Here is a 16,743-nt window from a genome sequence, read left to right on the forward strand (position 1 = left end):
CATCTCGTCCAACGAAATGAAACAAAACTAGGTTTCACATGAAACTCACGCATTTTCAGTTCTCTCGTGTATCCATTTTTTACTCGAGCGTCGTAATAATAGAGATATTGTTTTAAAACAACGAGCAAAATTTAAAGTTTTTATTTATTTATTATTATTATTATCTAATAGGTTTTAACCTATGTATACTTATAATATATTAATTTCAATATTACCCTTTATAATTTAAATAATTTGTTTAGAAATTTGAGGCAGATTTCAAAATCAATACCAAAGCTGCGAAATTTTCTGACGTTGACGGTTGTGAGAGTAACAAAGGACAAATAAAAACAAAAACAAAAACATTGAGTTGACTTTGACCAAGTTTTTGTTGACTTCCTTGCTTCAAAAATATGTTTTCAATATTAAAAAAAAAAAAAATATATTACAATAAATGTAATGTTTGGGTAATTATTTTTCATATTTTTTTAGAATAATTAATGTTTAAAGAATAATAATTTTTTATGTATTATTTGATCAATTTAAAAAATAAAAATTTAATTTTCTCACTAAAAATTACAATTAAAATAGTCTTTGAAGAAAAATGCTGCAACCCCCACATTTTAGGAAAATATTTTTTATAATTACTAAATTACAATTAAAATAATTTTATAATAATAATAAAATTATTATTAGTATATTTAAAAAATTAAAAAAAAATTGAAATTCTCTCTCAATTTTTTCTACCAAACTCTTCTAGATTTTAATAATTTCTCTACCAATTTTTTCTAAATTTGGGTTGAGTCAAGTCTTATTTGGCAGGTGAAAACGTGTAACATTCTTTAAAATTGTTAAAATATTTTAAATTAATATAATACTGCTTCATGCTCGAGATTCAGTTCAGAATTTGAAATTTGAATTTAGCTCTTAATAGTGGTAACTTTCAGAGAACTAAAAATTATACCCACAAACTAACACGGGATCTTTTAAGATGTTTTTTTCTCACTCCTATGTTTTTGTTAAGAAATAGAAATAGAAAATAGAATTGGAAAAGTGTATTATCTTCATTCATGTTTACGACGATTAAATAGATACAAACTATTAACTAATACCTAAAAATAGAAAAAAAAAATATATAACTAACTAAATCTTGTAAATAAATAAAATACACGATTAATCAAATTTATACTAACAACTCCCTAAATATCTCTTACATATATTCTATCTAATATATCTCCAAAATATCCTCTTAATACTCCCCTCAAGTTGGAGAGTGTATGTCGATCACACCCAACTTGTTCTTCAAAAGGTCAAATATAACACGGTTTTATGATTCCAGCTTGTAACTTTTCTCGAACTATATGACAATCTATTTCAATGTGTTTCATACGTTCGTGAAAAACTGGATTGGCTGTTATATGTAATGTTGCTTGATTATCACAATATAATAATGCTGGTTCGAACAGTGGAACATTCAAGTCTTGAAGAATGTATCTTAACCAAGTTAACTCTAAACAAGTATTTGCCATAGCTCGATACTCGGCTTCTGCTGATGATCTGGACACATTAGTCTGCTTTTTAGACTTCCAAGAAATAATTGAATTTCCATGAAAAATGCAGAATCCAGAAATAGACCGTCTGGAAATTCGACAACCACCATAGTCAGAATCGCATTATGCTTGTAATCTTAAATTGTTTTCAGATGGCAGTAGGAGTCCTTGACCAGGAGTGCCTTTGATGTACCTCAGAACTCGAAAAGCTGCCTCCCAATGTGGTTTTCTTGGTTCATGCATAAATTGGCTAAGCATACGAACTGAATAAGCTATGTCAGGCCTAGTGACAGTCAAATATATTAATCTGCCAATCAACCGTCTGTATTTACTTGGATCGTTCAATTTCTCTCCTTCAGTTAAAGAAAGTTTCAGATTTTGCTCCATAGGAAATTTGTCTGGACGTGCTCGTGTAAGGCCTGTGTCTTGAAGGATGTCTAGAGCATACTTCCTTTGAGACATAAAAATTTCTTTTCTAGACCGAGAAAATTCAATGCCTAGAAAATATTTCAAATTTCCTAAATCTTTGATAAGAAATTTCTGGAATAAACTAGTCTTGAGATATTGCATTTCTTTAAGATCATTGCCTGTCAAAAAAATATCATCAACATAGATTAGAACTGCAGTGAAAGAAGTACCTTTACTCTTGGTAAACAAAGAGTAGTCTGCTTTGGACTGAGTGTAGCCTGCATTTTGTATAGTTGTAGAAAATATGGAGAACCAATTGCGAGAAGCCTGTTTTAATCCATAAAGAGATTTATGGAGCCGACATACTGTATTCTCCCCCTGTCGGCGAAGACCTGGTGGTAAAGACATATAAACTTCCTCGTCTAGATTACCATGGAGAAAGGCATTTTGAACATCCAACTGATGGGTGAACCATTTTCGAGCAGCAGCAACAGTGAGTAAGCAACGAAGTGTAGTAAGTTTCGCTGTAGGGGAAAATGTTTCTGTGTAATCAATACCTTCAACCTGAGTGTATCATTTTGCTACAAGTCGAGCTTTATGACGTTCAACAGAACCATCAGAGTTGTATTTAATTTTGTACACCCAGCGACAACCAATAACTTTATGACCAGGTGGTAGAGGAACGAGAGACCATGTATGATTACGTTCCAAAGCTGCAATTTCATCATTCATAGCCTGCTGTCATAAAGGGTCGCCAACTGCCTCGTCATAGGTTTTAGGTTCTGTCTGGGATGTAATAAGAGCTAGAAAAGCACGTTGAGTAGGAGAAAAACGAGAGAATGAAAGGTAATGATGAAGGGGATACCTGGTGCCAGTGCTGGGACTTGAGCTAGAGGTTAAATGATTGGCTCCAGAAGACATCTCATAATCCTTATGCCAAGCTGGAGGCTGTTTAGTGCGAGTAGAACGTCGGAGTGAGCTGATGTATCAGGCGGGATAGGATTGGAATCAGTGGGCAAATCTGGAGGAGGTGGAGGAGACAACGAAGTAGTAGGTGAAGGGATAGGAGGTGAAGGAGGAATGGAAGGTGGAGGATGGATGCTTAAGTAGGATGGATCATGAAGTGGAACAACAGGAGTCGAAAGAGCTAATGTCGAAGTTTGTGAAGCTGATGAAAAAGGAAAATCATCTTCACAAAATTTAACATCACGGCTGATAAAGAATTTGTGAGATTGCATGTCATACAATTTGTAACCTTTATGACCACAAGGATATCCTACGAAAACACAAGGAATTGCCTGAGGTTCAAATTTTTGCTTAGGATGTACTATAGTTGTATTTGACGTTGATTACACGTAAATGGTGTGCGGTACGCTTCCAGTTCATCCCAGAGTGCTTTGAGCTTGGTGAAATATGTTGACAGTGCCATGGTTCCTTGTGACATCGTTGCTATCGAGTTTTGTATTTGAAAAATTGTTGGAGCATTCTTTTGTGAGAATTGATCGCGAAGATCAACCCACACTTGATGAGCTGTCTTGGCGTGAATAATGCTTTTAGCGATATCTGCTTCAACAGAATGAGTTAACCAAGATATTATCATACTGTTGCACTGATTCCAGAGTTCGAATTCGGTTGAATTTGCATCTTGGGGCGGTTCATCAATCGTGCCATCAATGAAGCCAATTTTCTTCTTGACAATAATAGCATGCATAACTCATTTCCTCCAGGATTGGTAATTTGCTCCATTTAATTTGATTGGAACAAGTGAATATCCTGACTGATCAGAGTGATGCATATAGTAAGGATGTGTTAAATCAACATCCGAAATTTTAAAACTGGATTTGGTTGATTCCGCCCTAAAGGAAATTTTGATATTTAAGAACACCACGATCTATGCTCTGATACCATGTTAAAAAATAGAAATAGAAAATAGATACAAACTATTAACTAATACCTAAAAATAGAAAAAAAAAATATATAACTAACTAAATCTTGTAAATAAATAAAATACACGATTAATCAAATTTATACTAACAACTCCCTCAATATCTCAGATATATTCTAACTAATTATCTCCAAAATATCCTCTTAATAGTTTTTTATAAAAAATTTCGAGAACCCAGGTTAAGATTTGATCCCGATTAAATATGCTTCATTTTTATATTACAATTACTTGTATATTAATATTGTTACAAATAAAGATGCCATGAGATAAGGACGGAGAAGGGGATTTCTCGTCTATGTCCTCACCTTCTATTTCAATCCATATCTTTGCGAAATTGTCTATTTATTTTTGTCGGAATTAGGTCAAAATTCTCTGTAAAAAATATAAATAAAAAGTGAGGTGAACAAAAATGAATAATATAATCTTCATCCCTGACCCCCTTTAATTAACTGAGTTAAATGGACAGCTCTAATCATAAATCATAATTATCGAACATTATCATCACGATGTTATTAAAATTTGTGACAAATTAATATATTTTATTGTGTAGGTTAAATTAGTAAAAATATTTATAAATTTTGTATTTTGTCTAAAAAATACTCTTAAACTCCAAAAAATAATAATAAAAATAAAAATAAAAATATATTTATAATTAACTTTCAATATTTTTTAAAAATACCCATAAAATTTAAAATTTTCACTAATACCCTTTCAATTTAAAAAAAATAATAAAAAAAATACTTTTACCATTAGTAATATTTACCTTACCCGTAAGAATTCCTCGAAATAATCTTTATTTAAACTAAGAATTGAGAGACGGGAAAAGAGATTTCTTATCGTTAGATAAATTCGACTAGAGACGAAGATTGTATTCTCGATTTAGTTACAGCTTTTTTTTACATATAAATATATATTATAAATTATAGTAAAATCAGAATTTATATTACAATCATATTTTGGATTTCCTTCCACTATTATGTAATATTAAATTTTAATTTTTTTTTAGACCTTGTAAAAATAAATGGGGAATTTCACGAGAGCGGGGATGGAGATGGGGAAGGTTTCCCATCTCTGTCCTGCCACGTGGACATCTATATTTCACGAACTTCACATATTTTTTTTATTTTAATGGTATTTTTATTATTTGTTTGCTTTTGATATATAAGGACTTGATTGGAATTTCACCCTAAATTTAGGTTATAAATATACTGTGTTAATTAATTTAAAGATAAATTTGAAATATTATGATTAAAATATCTTTTAAAAAAAGATAATTATTAGCTTAAATATTAATAATATATTATCTAATTGAAAATCCGCTTTGAATTACCTGGAAAAATCTGACCCTGTTTTGCCTTTAACGCCCTCCTTTTCCCTCCTTAATTTTGTAGCCGTCTTTCTCACTCTACCTGTCCTTCTCTCTCTAGAATCCTCCATTGTTGCCCAACAGACTGGCGCTTCTCTGTCACCTAAATTCTCTCGGAAAAATTCTCTGCTCTTCGCATTCACTGTCACTCCGGATTCTGGAAGATTCTTCGCCGTCTCTTTTCCGTGCGTAAGTTCTTCATTCGCGTTTTATGCATTTCTCATTCCTTGGTTGTTGCATTTTCTTTGATGCATGGCGGTTGTTTGCAACTTTGTATGAAGTTCCTGATGGTTTTGGTTTGCAGGGGAAAGAAAAGTCGGAGGTGATTTCTGTAGAGAATTCTTGAAATTATATATATGCATTGGGAAGTAAGGGATTGGTATAGATGTCTTTCAATCAATCAAGGCGTGATATGAATGAGGAGTCTCAATTTAAGAAATCTGTGCGATCATCGAGCTTGAATCAGCAGAGAAACTCTAGCGGACTTCATTCTAAGTCGGGTGATTCCGGCAGGTGTGCGCCGCCGATCGTCTCCAACCATAGGTACTTACGTTGCGATGTTGTTATGATTATGAATGGCTTTGTGCTTTTGCTTTCTTTTTTAAATTTTATTAAGAAATATTATATGAATTCTGTGGTTTAATCGCTACCGGTAGGTTTCGAGGAATTGTTTGATTTTCTACATTGTTCTTAGTACTAATTCATTTGTTTCTTCTTTTTCCCCGTTCCGATTTGTTTTAGTTTTAAGCAGTCTAGCGGCGCACAACATGCACGGAAATCTAGGGCTGGAGTATCTTCTATAAATTCTACCGTTTCTACTGCCCCTCGTGGAGGACAAAACGGTTCTCATGTTCATCCGCAACAGAATGGTACGAGATCTTTAGTAAAAAAATCCGTTTATCGTTCATAAGGAAGCTATTCAATTGCTTTTTATGTAGTAATTGGTGGATGATGAAAGTCCCACCTCGGCTAATTTAGAGTCCATACCATTGTGAAGAGTCGTGTTCGTCTAATAGTAATATCATATCATCGGCATTTGATTTATATTACAATGTGAATGCTGTATTTCCAATATTGTTTCTGTTTCCTTTTGATTATATTTTTGTTAAGGCTTTTTTTAACATTTCTTGTTCATTTTTGTGTAATGATTTTGCAATATATGAGTTTAATACATTGCTTGCAGGTTCAGCGTCCAATCCAGCAAAATTGACTGAATCCCAGAGCGCGATTGTTAGAAAAAATGCAACTTCTCAAACGACCTCAAAAACTTCTAATGCATTTTCAGAATTATGTTCAATTTTACGACGGATAAGTGTTTTGGCATGTCGTGGTGCTTGATGACATTTAGTTTGGTTGGTTCGATGATGCTAACCGTAGTTTTCTTTCATGTTCTAGACTGGGGAGAAGAGCATAAAACATTTTCACTTCAATTTGGATCCTTAAGTCCTGGTTTTCGGGTATGCATGCCATCCTTTCCATGATTATTTAGTAATGCTGATGATATCATTACTATATCTGTAAATGTAATTCCTGGTAGTCGATAAGTTAGTTATATGATCATATCTGATATGAGGATTGGGGCTCTGGTATTTCAGATTCCTAGGACCAGCTCAGCTCCTTCAAGTCCGGAAGAACTGATACCGAATCAGGTTAGAATGCGTTGAATGCTACTATCTTGGTTTATATATGTGTGTTAATGGTAACCCCAGTAGCTCTGGCACTCGTTGACTATATTCTTTTGTGATTTTGGTTCTGGCTTCCATAAATCTTTCATGAGTGTAGAAACTCGTTTCAACTGTTGGCATGCACCATTGTCATCTCTACATCATTTGGATGGTTTTTCAGTATGCTTGGCCTAAGCTCTAGATTTTAGCATTTTTTCTCATGCTCAGTTGTTCATATGATCTATATGGATTCTATTCATCTATACTCACGGTTCTTGTTTGTCTTTCTTGCCGACTGGATTCGTTTCATTCTTATCAGTTGTTTTTATCTGCAGGCACAACACTATTTGTTTAAATCTGTACCTCCAGGGTCTGTGCAACCAATAGCAAAAAGTCCTAATATTGGAAAGCCCGTACGAATTTCAGAATCAAATGCTGCCGAGAGAGGAGGCTCGTCTACTTCAAATGAAGTTTCCCGTGCAGAGTTTAGTGTTGAACGTTCAAGTTCTTATGCAGAAGTTAGTAATTGCAATTCAGACTCGAAAACACTGGAGAAATGGGATGAACCTGTTAGTTCTCATGCAGAAGTTGACAGTTCAAAGGACAATAACGTTCTTTCTAACTCCATAACTCATGGAAATAAGACTTCACTTATTGTTGCATCATCTTGTCAAAGCAATGGTGACAAAAATACCGAAATGCCCCGAGCTGATCTGCAGTCTGCTCCTGTTCAAACGTCTGAACTCTCAAAGATGAAGCATGAAGGAGATAGATTAGAGCACACAGGTTTTCAGTGTGATCCTAACTTTATACCGGTTGTTGAGGATAAACCTGTTACGGATACAAATAAGACGAGGAATAGGTCTAAAAGAGGGAAGAAGAAGAGAAAGGAAATTCTTCGTAAGGCAGATGCTGAAGAGAAGAAAGAGATTGTCATGTCTGCAGAAAGTTCCAATGGGAGCTTAAATATGAAACAGGAGTCTGCTGGTTCCATTAAGGATGAGGCTGTCTTGACCAAGAAGAATGTTGAGGGTAAACTCGAGCTAGATGATTGGGAAGATGCAGTTGATGTTTCTACTGTTAAATTGAAAGATGAGGATTTTAAAGACGAGGCCAAAGGAAAAGTAGCACTGCACCACGAGGGTGGGGGTGGAGATATGGCCAAAAAGTACTCCAGAGATTTCCTCTTAAAATTTGCAGAGCAGTTCATTGACCTTCCTGATGGATTCGAAACCACTCCCAACACGAAGGCTTTAATGAGTATTAACCACGGTTCTTGCTCTGTTAACAGTAAGACATTTGCTAATCTTGAAATAATGGATAAGCCAAGTGGAGGGGCTCGACTAGACCATCATGCTATTACTGTTGATGACAGACTATTTGCTTCAGTGCGGGATTCACACCTGGATAGCGGTCGACCTACGCAATGGACTATCAATGGCGCTTTAAAGAATCCGAGGGCACATATTGGCTCTCAGGGAAAGATTCAGAGAAATGACTCAAATGCTGATAGGTGGCAAAGAGATACTAATTTTCATCTGAAAGGTTTAGTTTCTCCTCCAACACCATTACAGATGATGCACAGAGCCGAGAAGAAGTATGAAGTGGGTAAAGTGGCTGACGAGGAAGAGACCAAACAAAGGCAGCTGAAGGCTATACTAAACAAGCTAACTCCACAAAATTTTGAAAAACTATTTGAACAAGTGAAAGCTGTTAATATTGATAGTTCTAAGACACTAATTGGCGTCATCAATCAGATCTTTGACAAAGCTTTGATGGAGCCTACTTTCTGTGAAATGTACGCCGATTTTTGTCTTCATCTCGCTGATGAGTTACCCGATTTCAGCGATGATAATCAGAAGATTACCTTTAAGAGGTTGCTTTTAAACAAGTGCCAGGAGGAATTTGAGAGAGAGCAGGAAGAAAATGATGAAGTCAACAAAGTCGGTGAGATGAAACAGCCTGCAGAGGAACAAGAGGAGAAGAGAATAAAGGCCCGCAGAAGAATGCTAGGCAACATCAGATTAATTGGAGAGCTTTACAAAAAGAAGATGATAACAGAGAAAATCATGCATGTATGCATCAGGCAATTGTTGGGTCAAAATCAAAATCCTGATGAGGAAGATATTGAAGCACTGTGCAAATTGATGAGCACCATAGGAGATATGATAGATCACCCCAAAGCTAAGGAGCACATGGATGCATATTTTGAGATGATCACTAAATTATCTAAGAACATGAAGCTGTCATCCAGGGTTAGATTCTTGTTGAAGGATACAATTGATTTGAGAAAGAATAAATGGCAACTTAGGAGAAAAGTTGAAGGGCCTAAAAAAATTAATGAAGTGCACCGGGATGCCGTTCAAGAACGTCAAGCTCAAACTAGTAGATTAGGCCGTGGTCCTAGAATCAATGCATCACTGAGAGGAACATCCATGGATTTTGGCTCTAGAGCGTCTGCACTATTGCCTTCTCCTAATGCTCAGGCTGGTGGTTTTCATGGTTCGACACCCCTGGTTTGTGGTTCAAGCATTCAAGACACTCGTTTTGAGGCCAAGGCATTCCCAAGTCCATTGCCCCGAAGACTTATTAGTGATGATGCTATGACTTTGGGTCCCCAGGATCATTTAGCTAGAGGAATGTCCATTAAAGGGCCACGATCTGTTTCATCCACTCCGTTACCGACTGGTAATAACACACACAGAATGACAGCTGCTTTAAGTTCCATCTCCAAAGGAGACATCCCTTCAAGAAATTTGTCACAGGAACCTGGTATTGCCAATGGATATAAGCAATTGGCAAACATTGATAGCATCCTTGGAAGGTCTCAGTCAATCAAATGTGAACAGCCAGCTTCGACACCAAACGGTCATTCTGAAGTTATGTCCAAAGAACGTCTACGAGACAAGTCCATAGCAGCGATTAGGGAATATTACAGGTACTATCCCATATTGTTTCAAGTTCTTGATTCAATTTGCATGGAAAGTTACTTGAATCACGAATATCCATCTAAACATATTTTATACCATTTAATGTTGCTTAACTTCTTCTGGTTGTTCTTAGTTAAAAGTAAATCAATTTTGTTTTCAGTGCTAGAGATGAGAAAGAAGTTACTCTGTGCATCAAGGACTTAAATTCGCCTGGATTTCATTCATCCATGATTTCTCTTTGGGTCACAGACTCATTTGAGAGAGAAAACAAAGAAAGGGACCTTTTAGCTAAGCTTCTTGTTAGCCTCACCAAATCACAGGATGGTACATTGACTCAACTCCAACTTGTCGAAGGGTAAATATTCTGAATCTTTCTACTCTTATGGATGGTACATTCATTCCTTAAAAGAAATAATTATATTTCTACCATATAAAATCATCAAAATCATCAAATTTTGTTACATATTTTTTATAGTTTGTAAGCATACGTAGTCTCTAATCAATTTATCGATCTGGATGTATAAGAAATCTCATTAAACCTTAACAATATTTTGTTTGATAGACCAAATTGCTACGTATTAAAGTTTAGGGACCAAAAGCATTTTTTAACGTGCTTTTCTTCCTCACAACTTTCTCGAACACGATTATTTATTCTCGTGCATCATTTTACCAGAATCCAACTTGTTCTTGCCACTCTGGAGGATGCGGTCAACGACGCCCCAAAAGCTCCAGAATTTATGGGACGATTACTGGCAAACATGATCTGGGAAAACTTGATTCCATTGAAAGAAATTGGGAAGTTTATACATGAAGGTGGAGAGGAGGCTGGAAGTCTTTTGGAAGTTGGGCTTGCAGCTGATGTTCTTGGAAACGTGCTGGAGGCAGTTCAATTGGAGAAAGGTCAGATTTTTGTGAATGAAATTCTTCAAAGTTCTAATCTACAATTGGAAACATTTCGGCCTTCATACCCAATCAAACCAACAAAATTAGAGAAATTTATTTAGTTTGCACAGAGAACTTTGTGAAATCAAGATAGAAGGAATTCATTAATTTGTGATTTTAGGTTCTTTCTTAATTTTTTTCTTTCAAAATGTTGTGATTTTAGGTTAGTTAGTTACTTGGCTATAGTAAGCTCATGGGAATTTTGTCATCCATTCTCATTTTTCACATCAATTTTTTTTTACAATAGTAGCAACAGTTTTGTGTTCTTCATGTATTAGTCTCTTACACAAATTTAGTTTCTAAATTTTCGTGTTTATATTTATTATGCACACTTTTAAATTTTATGTTTGATAAGTTTTTGCATCTAATAATTACTTATATATTACTATTTTTTTAACTTACATAAAAGTGAATTTTTTATATGTTTATTAAAAGAGTTTAAATTTATTAAGATGGTTTGATCGACAAGGGTAGATTGGGAGACGTCACGCAAGATTTAAGAAATACGATTCTTCCTCGTATTAGTCCTACTTTCAAATCTGTTTTTTTTGATTGAGTATATATCAAACTATAGGCTGAAGGCTTCTTGAGTGATGGATTGAATTGCCTTATTTTCCATTACAATATATCATGAGCCATAAATTTCTAACGACCACATATATCAAATAGAGAAAATAGGCCGACAAAGCCCTCCTCCAAATGTAATCTTCAACCATCATCTTGTAAGTCAATCAAGGAAAAGGAAATTACAGAGAGAGGTTTCGTATAAACATCGAACGGTTGAAAGGAAATCACAGAGAGAAAGGTTTCGTATAAACATCGAACGGTTGACACGCGGTTAATTGTGGCTCCTGCAAATACCCAACGGGAATGAGATTTGAACTAAAATTCTTAATAACAATATACTATTATGGTGTTTAGTTAGATTGTATGCATTCATGCAAACCTCAAACATGGAGCTCTTATTAGAACCAGATGATGATCTACCATGAAAAGTGAAGTACCTGTCCGAGCCCACCTACGGCGCTCCCACCAGTCAAAAGCATGGTGACCAGCGACGTCACGATACCGCCACCAATGTCGCCACCGACTCCTGCATTTTTTATAGCATTTCGCATCGAGTTCAGTATGCTCCCATATGTAGCTCCATGTCCGAGCTCGATCGCTTGGATGAAGCAGAAAGTCATGGCACCTGTTGATGTTATCTTTGACAGAGCCTGTGCCAGTTCAATTAATTAGCTTGACATCATTGCATTCAAATCTAAAGTAATGCGATTGGGATAAAAAGAATTATGGATTATGAAATGTAGTGAACTTACAGATGTATCAGCAGAGGTCTGGTTATCATCACAGCCACTGAAAGAAATAACTTCTCCACCACTCGTTCCTTTCCATACTCCAGATCGCGGGCGATGGTCCTCCCATTTGTATTGTCCACTCCTATGAACAAAGGGGAAAAACAATAAATGAAAAGCTGAATCCAGGAGTAACAACATTTGCTACTATTTGACTATCGATATGCTCGAACCTTCGGTGAGAGCAACATCGACGTCTCAGATTACTTTCAGCTAAAAAGCGTAAACATATTTATGCAATAACAACCTATTCATTCGGCATAGAAACGATAACATTTGCTACTATTTCGAATTTTCTATCATATCTAGATCTTTTGGACGGTTATGACTATCGATATGCTCAAACCTTTGGTGAGAGGAACATCGACGTCTCATGTTACTTTCAGCTAAAAAGCGTAAGCATATTTATGCAATACCAAACTGCTCATTTTGCACAGAAATGACAACCATTTGTTACTATTTTCTATCATATCTAGATCTTTTGAATAGTTATGACTATTGATATGCTCGAAATTTCGGTGAGAGCAACATCGACGTCTCATATTACTTTCAGCTAAAAAGCATAAAAATAATTATGCAATACCAACCTGCTCATTCAGCATAGAAATGACAACCATTTGCTACTATTTTCTATCATGTCTAGATCTTTTGAATAGTTATGATTATCGATATGCTCGAAATTTCGGTGAGAGAAACATCGACGTCTCATATTACTCAGCTAAAAAGCATAAACATAATTATGCAATACCAACCTGCTCATTCTGCATAGAAATGACAAATCTAGTACGGTGCCACTATGGCAAGCATCTATGAATGCATGAAGCTTTACACCTTGAGGAAGAGGTCTAACAATTGCCGTATTAATTTCATCATCAATAATCATTCCCTGAGTTTCAAAGTCCAAAGGGCAAAGTGTTTCATCATATCCATCAACTTCATCGCCATTATAGTTCCTTTGGCGAGATCCGTGACCAGAATAATGGAAAACCAAGGAGTCACCTGGTTGACAACCTTGAACTAGCCAATACAATGCCATTCTAATGTTGTTTTTGTAGGGAATTCTGTAGGGGTCAGTTTCTTCTTCTGCATATAATTTTCCAGAATGAACGTAAGTAAACTAGAGACATGCTATCATTCAAAGATCATAAACATTAGAATGGCATGAAAGAGAATCTTCCAATATGAATAGAAAATTGGATAAATCTGATTTGTCCCTGACAAGAACGGATACAGATGTGGGACAAGAATACAACATGACACCGACATGGTGGCACGTCATTTTGTAAATATCTAGGACATGGACTGTAATAGCCTAAGCCCACTACTAGCAGATATTGTCCGCTTCTCTTATAAGGAAAGTTTCGTTCCCCTCTCCAACCGATGTGGGATCTAACAAGACACAACAATGATACATTTATTAAAATATATTTCATTTTCATACTAGAAAGAAATTCAAAGTTAATAGGTTTAAGAAAACGAGTTAGGTGCAGTTTCACTCTCAAAATTTATAACTTTTGTCCTATATTATTATGTGCCTATTTAGTATACTTGATAAAAGTTTGACTCGTGTCTTAACAAATGTTAGATCTATATTAACTTCTAACTATCAGTTTGTTCTACCAAATACTACCGATGTCACTCGCTCATGTGAGATCAGTTACAGAGGCCCCAAAATTCTTCAAACTACTCCGCAGTTAGTCTCCTACCCCATTTACAACTATAAACCTTCATAACAGTATCTGGGGCATATCATAAATGGACAACAGCACTCTCCAAGGTGCACACAGGCCGCAGATAGTTCTTGTCACATACCAATAGTTATAAAGCTCCCCTGATTTAAACTTAGGCAACCAATCAGACTAACAATTGACAAACTCTCAAGAAACATGGAATTTAACACGTACGATGCTGCTAAGTTTTGAGGTTCGACCCATGATATTTCCTTCTAAAAGCACAATATTACCACTTTCTGTTAGGAATTACGACCTTCACAATGGTAGATATTGTCCACTTTGAGCATAAACTCTCGCGGCTTTGCTTTTGGTTTCCCCAAAAGACCTCATACCAATGAAGATATATTCCTTATTTATAAAATCACAATCATTTCCTAAATTAGCCAATTTGGGACTCCCTCCCAACAATTCTCAACCATCCTCCTCTCGAACAAAGTACACTATAGAGCCTCCTTGAGGCTTATGGAGCCCTCGAACAGCCTCGACCCCTTCTCTAGGGTCCTCGAACAAAGTACACTCTTTGTTCGACACTTGAAGGACTCCCTCCCAATGATCATTCACTAAATTAACCAATGTAGAACTCACTCCCAACCATCTTCAACATTTTCAACTTATAAATCTTATCACTATAATGTGTTTTTTGTTTGTCTACTCAATAAACGGTGCAAGGCTAGGAAGATAGAAATTATACCTCGGCAGTCAACAACATGACCGTAGAGGTCCAAACACACAAGTGAAAATGAAATCTCTGATTCTTCCCAACATTCTTTCTTTCAATTAAGACCACACTCACCCCATAGCCCATCTTTGGAGACATCAAAGTTGTTCTTTATTAAGCTCAGCCTAAGATTAAAAACGTGACCTCTAGGTTTGAGTAACTCAAAGACTGCGAGCCTAAAACAGGGAACCCCAGCCAATGCGCCGCCCTTTGGGGCTCCTAATTCTTCCCAATACATGCAAATAGAAGTTCCCATTCGAACATTCCTATTAGAACGAACCCATCAGAAGTATCAAGAACAAGACAGTTCTAGTATTCCATGAAAATTAAAATGTTGAAGATCAACATGCAATACACTGCATATCTCGTGATGAACTACAGAGATAAAGAGAGAGTTGGGCAAAAGTACCGGTAAGCATGAGGATAGAATCTTCTGGAAAACGGAATTTATTGATCAAAAGATAACGCATACACTTAGCGTCGTTGAGGCAACCCTTGAGCTCATGTCTCGAGTACCTATAAGAGATCCCACAGATAACAGCCCTTTTACGGCCATGCGGATGGGCGGGAGGTCCCGGCGGCGCGTGGTTATAAGGCGACGGTGCCGGCGGAGGCGCTTGATAAGACGACGGTGGAGGGACGGAGCGTGGGTCCATGACCTGCGTCACCGCCCTGCATATAGCGCAGCGAATCGACGAAGCCCCCGGCGGGAGCTGGAGAGGAGTCCGGCAACTGGAGCAGTTCACCAACATCGGCGGCGGGTGCGGATAGTACATCGCCGGATTTCAAATCTAATCAAACGAATTCCAAATTTAGGGAAAAGGAAAATAAAATTTACAAATAACTTCAACAGAACAGGATCTTCAAATAAGATCGATTAAAGGATAAACTACAGATTATGGAATAATATGTATAACGATAATTTGTCGATTATCTTGAATTCAAATATAATCGCACTTCATCTAACTTCCTTTAATGCAGCTACGAAAAGATTTCAATTACAAGAACTACTTTCCTTACTGCTTTGATTTCGTCGTCCCGAAGCTGTAGAAATCAGTATCAGAAGATTTCTTCAGCGATTCGTGCGGCAGAAACAAACCTGAGAGGGAAAAATGGAGAGAGCCCAAATTCAAGAGGGAGCTAACAAATCGATAGAAATTAGTAAGAAATGATTTCTTCAGCATTTTGCATTTTGATTCTCCCAACATGGGAAATGGCGAATGGGGCCGCCGGCGTCCTGCTCCATTACCATTATTATTATTATTATTATTATTTTAAAATTTTGTTTTTATTTTTTAATTTAAAGAATTTGGAATTGAATTTGCCGGGAAAAAAGAAGATTGGATAAAAATTCTTTAATTTTTCAATAATAACTTTTTTAAAAAATAAAAAATACTTTTATACTTATTTTTTTAATATAAATTATTATTATTTTGTTTAAATTAAAAATGGATTTAAAAATACCCATAAATTTTTTTAAATAATCTACTATAATAATTTTTTTATAAAAATATCTATCATAATAATAATATAAATTACATTTTAGTTTTTTTTAATATATATAATATTATTAAATTATATATTTATTAATTTAATTCATATAATTAAAGAATATTTTTTTGTTGCATCAAAAGAATAATAAATCATTTAGCCAATTTCTCCTTACATTTTCTCTATCCTGTTCTTTGTGTTCATCTATATCAAGTGTGTGCGTTGTTGTGCTATCCTAACAAACAAAACACCCTTTCTAACGGTCCTTGCATTTTCTCTATCATGTTCTTTGTGTTCATCTAGATCGAGTGTGTATTGTTGTGCAATCCTAACAAACAAAACACCATTTCTAACGGTGTGGAAACCTTCTACCACCTAGCAGACGCATTTTAAAGGCTTGATGAGGAGCCTAAAAGGAATACCAAAATAAATAATATAAAGGACAATAAAAAAAAACTTTAAAAGGAAAAATATATAAGTCAAAGGAGACTTGACTTTGACTTTGACTTTCAATCTATCAACCAACTATAATTTTTAAAATATTATTTTAGAAATGTAATTTGGTTTTCATTATATTTTAGAATAAGTTTTTTTTTTCTGATTTTAGTCGATATATTGAAAAAAAAAACTTAAAAATAATTGAAATTAATTAAATAACAACA

The 16,743-nt window shown here is 35.5% G+C and overlaps 2 protein-coding genes across 4 annotated transcripts; one reads left to right on the forward strand and one right to left on the reverse strand.

Annotated features, from left to right (window-relative positions):
* The first annotated feature begins 5,238 nt into the window (after nt 1–5,238).
* On the forward strand, nt 5,239–11,054 carry LOC111473476 (eukaryotic translation initiation factor 4G-like). Its single transcript, XM_023118975.1, has 9 exons — nt 5,239–5,433; nt 5,553–5,791; nt 5,990–6,117; nt 6,432–6,539; nt 6,626–6,705; nt 6,844–6,897; nt 7,248–9,850; nt 10,003–10,197; nt 10,516–11,054. Exons 2-9 carry the CDS (start codon nt 5,634–5,636, stop codon nt 10,844–10,846), a joined length of 3,657 nt encoding a protein of 1,218 aa, XP_022974743.1. The 5' UTR covers nt 5,239–5,433; nt 5,553–5,633; the 3' UTR covers nt 10,847–11,054.
* Nucleotides 11,055–11,375: 321 nt separating this feature from the next.
* On the reverse strand, nt 11,376–15,813 carry LOC111473465 (metacaspase-1-like). Of its 3 annotated transcripts, none has more exons than XM_023118959.1 (6): nt 15,611–15,813; nt 15,000–15,381; nt 12,892–13,222; nt 12,104–12,224; nt 11,789–12,001; nt 11,376–11,635 (listed from the first exon to the last, which is right to left on the reverse strand). In XM_023118959.1, exons 2-6 carry the CDS (start codon nt 15,364–15,366, stop codon nt 11,576–11,578), a joined length of 1,092 nt encoding a protein of 363 aa, XP_022974727.1. In that variant the 5' UTR covers nt 15,367–15,381; nt 15,611–15,813; the 3' UTR covers nt 11,376–11,575. The 3 variants fall into 3 exon arrangements, with proteins under 3 accessions (XP_022974727.1, XP_022974728.1, XP_022974729.1); XM_023118960.1 differs by having other exon boundaries at nt 15,606–15,813; XM_023118961.1 differs by having other exon boundaries at nt 11,376–11,541; nt 11,587–11,635; nt 15,000–15,813.
* Between the last annotated feature and the right edge of the window lie 930 nt (nt 15,814–16,743).

This window comes from Cucurbita maxima, unplaced genomic scaffold (assembly GCF_002738345.1).
Source record: "Cucurbita maxima cultivar Rimu unplaced genomic scaffold, Cmax_1.0 Cma_Scf00123, whole genome shotgun sequence".
NCBI lineage: Eukaryota > Viridiplantae > Streptophyta > Magnoliopsida > Cucurbitales > Cucurbitaceae > Cucurbita > Cucurbita maxima.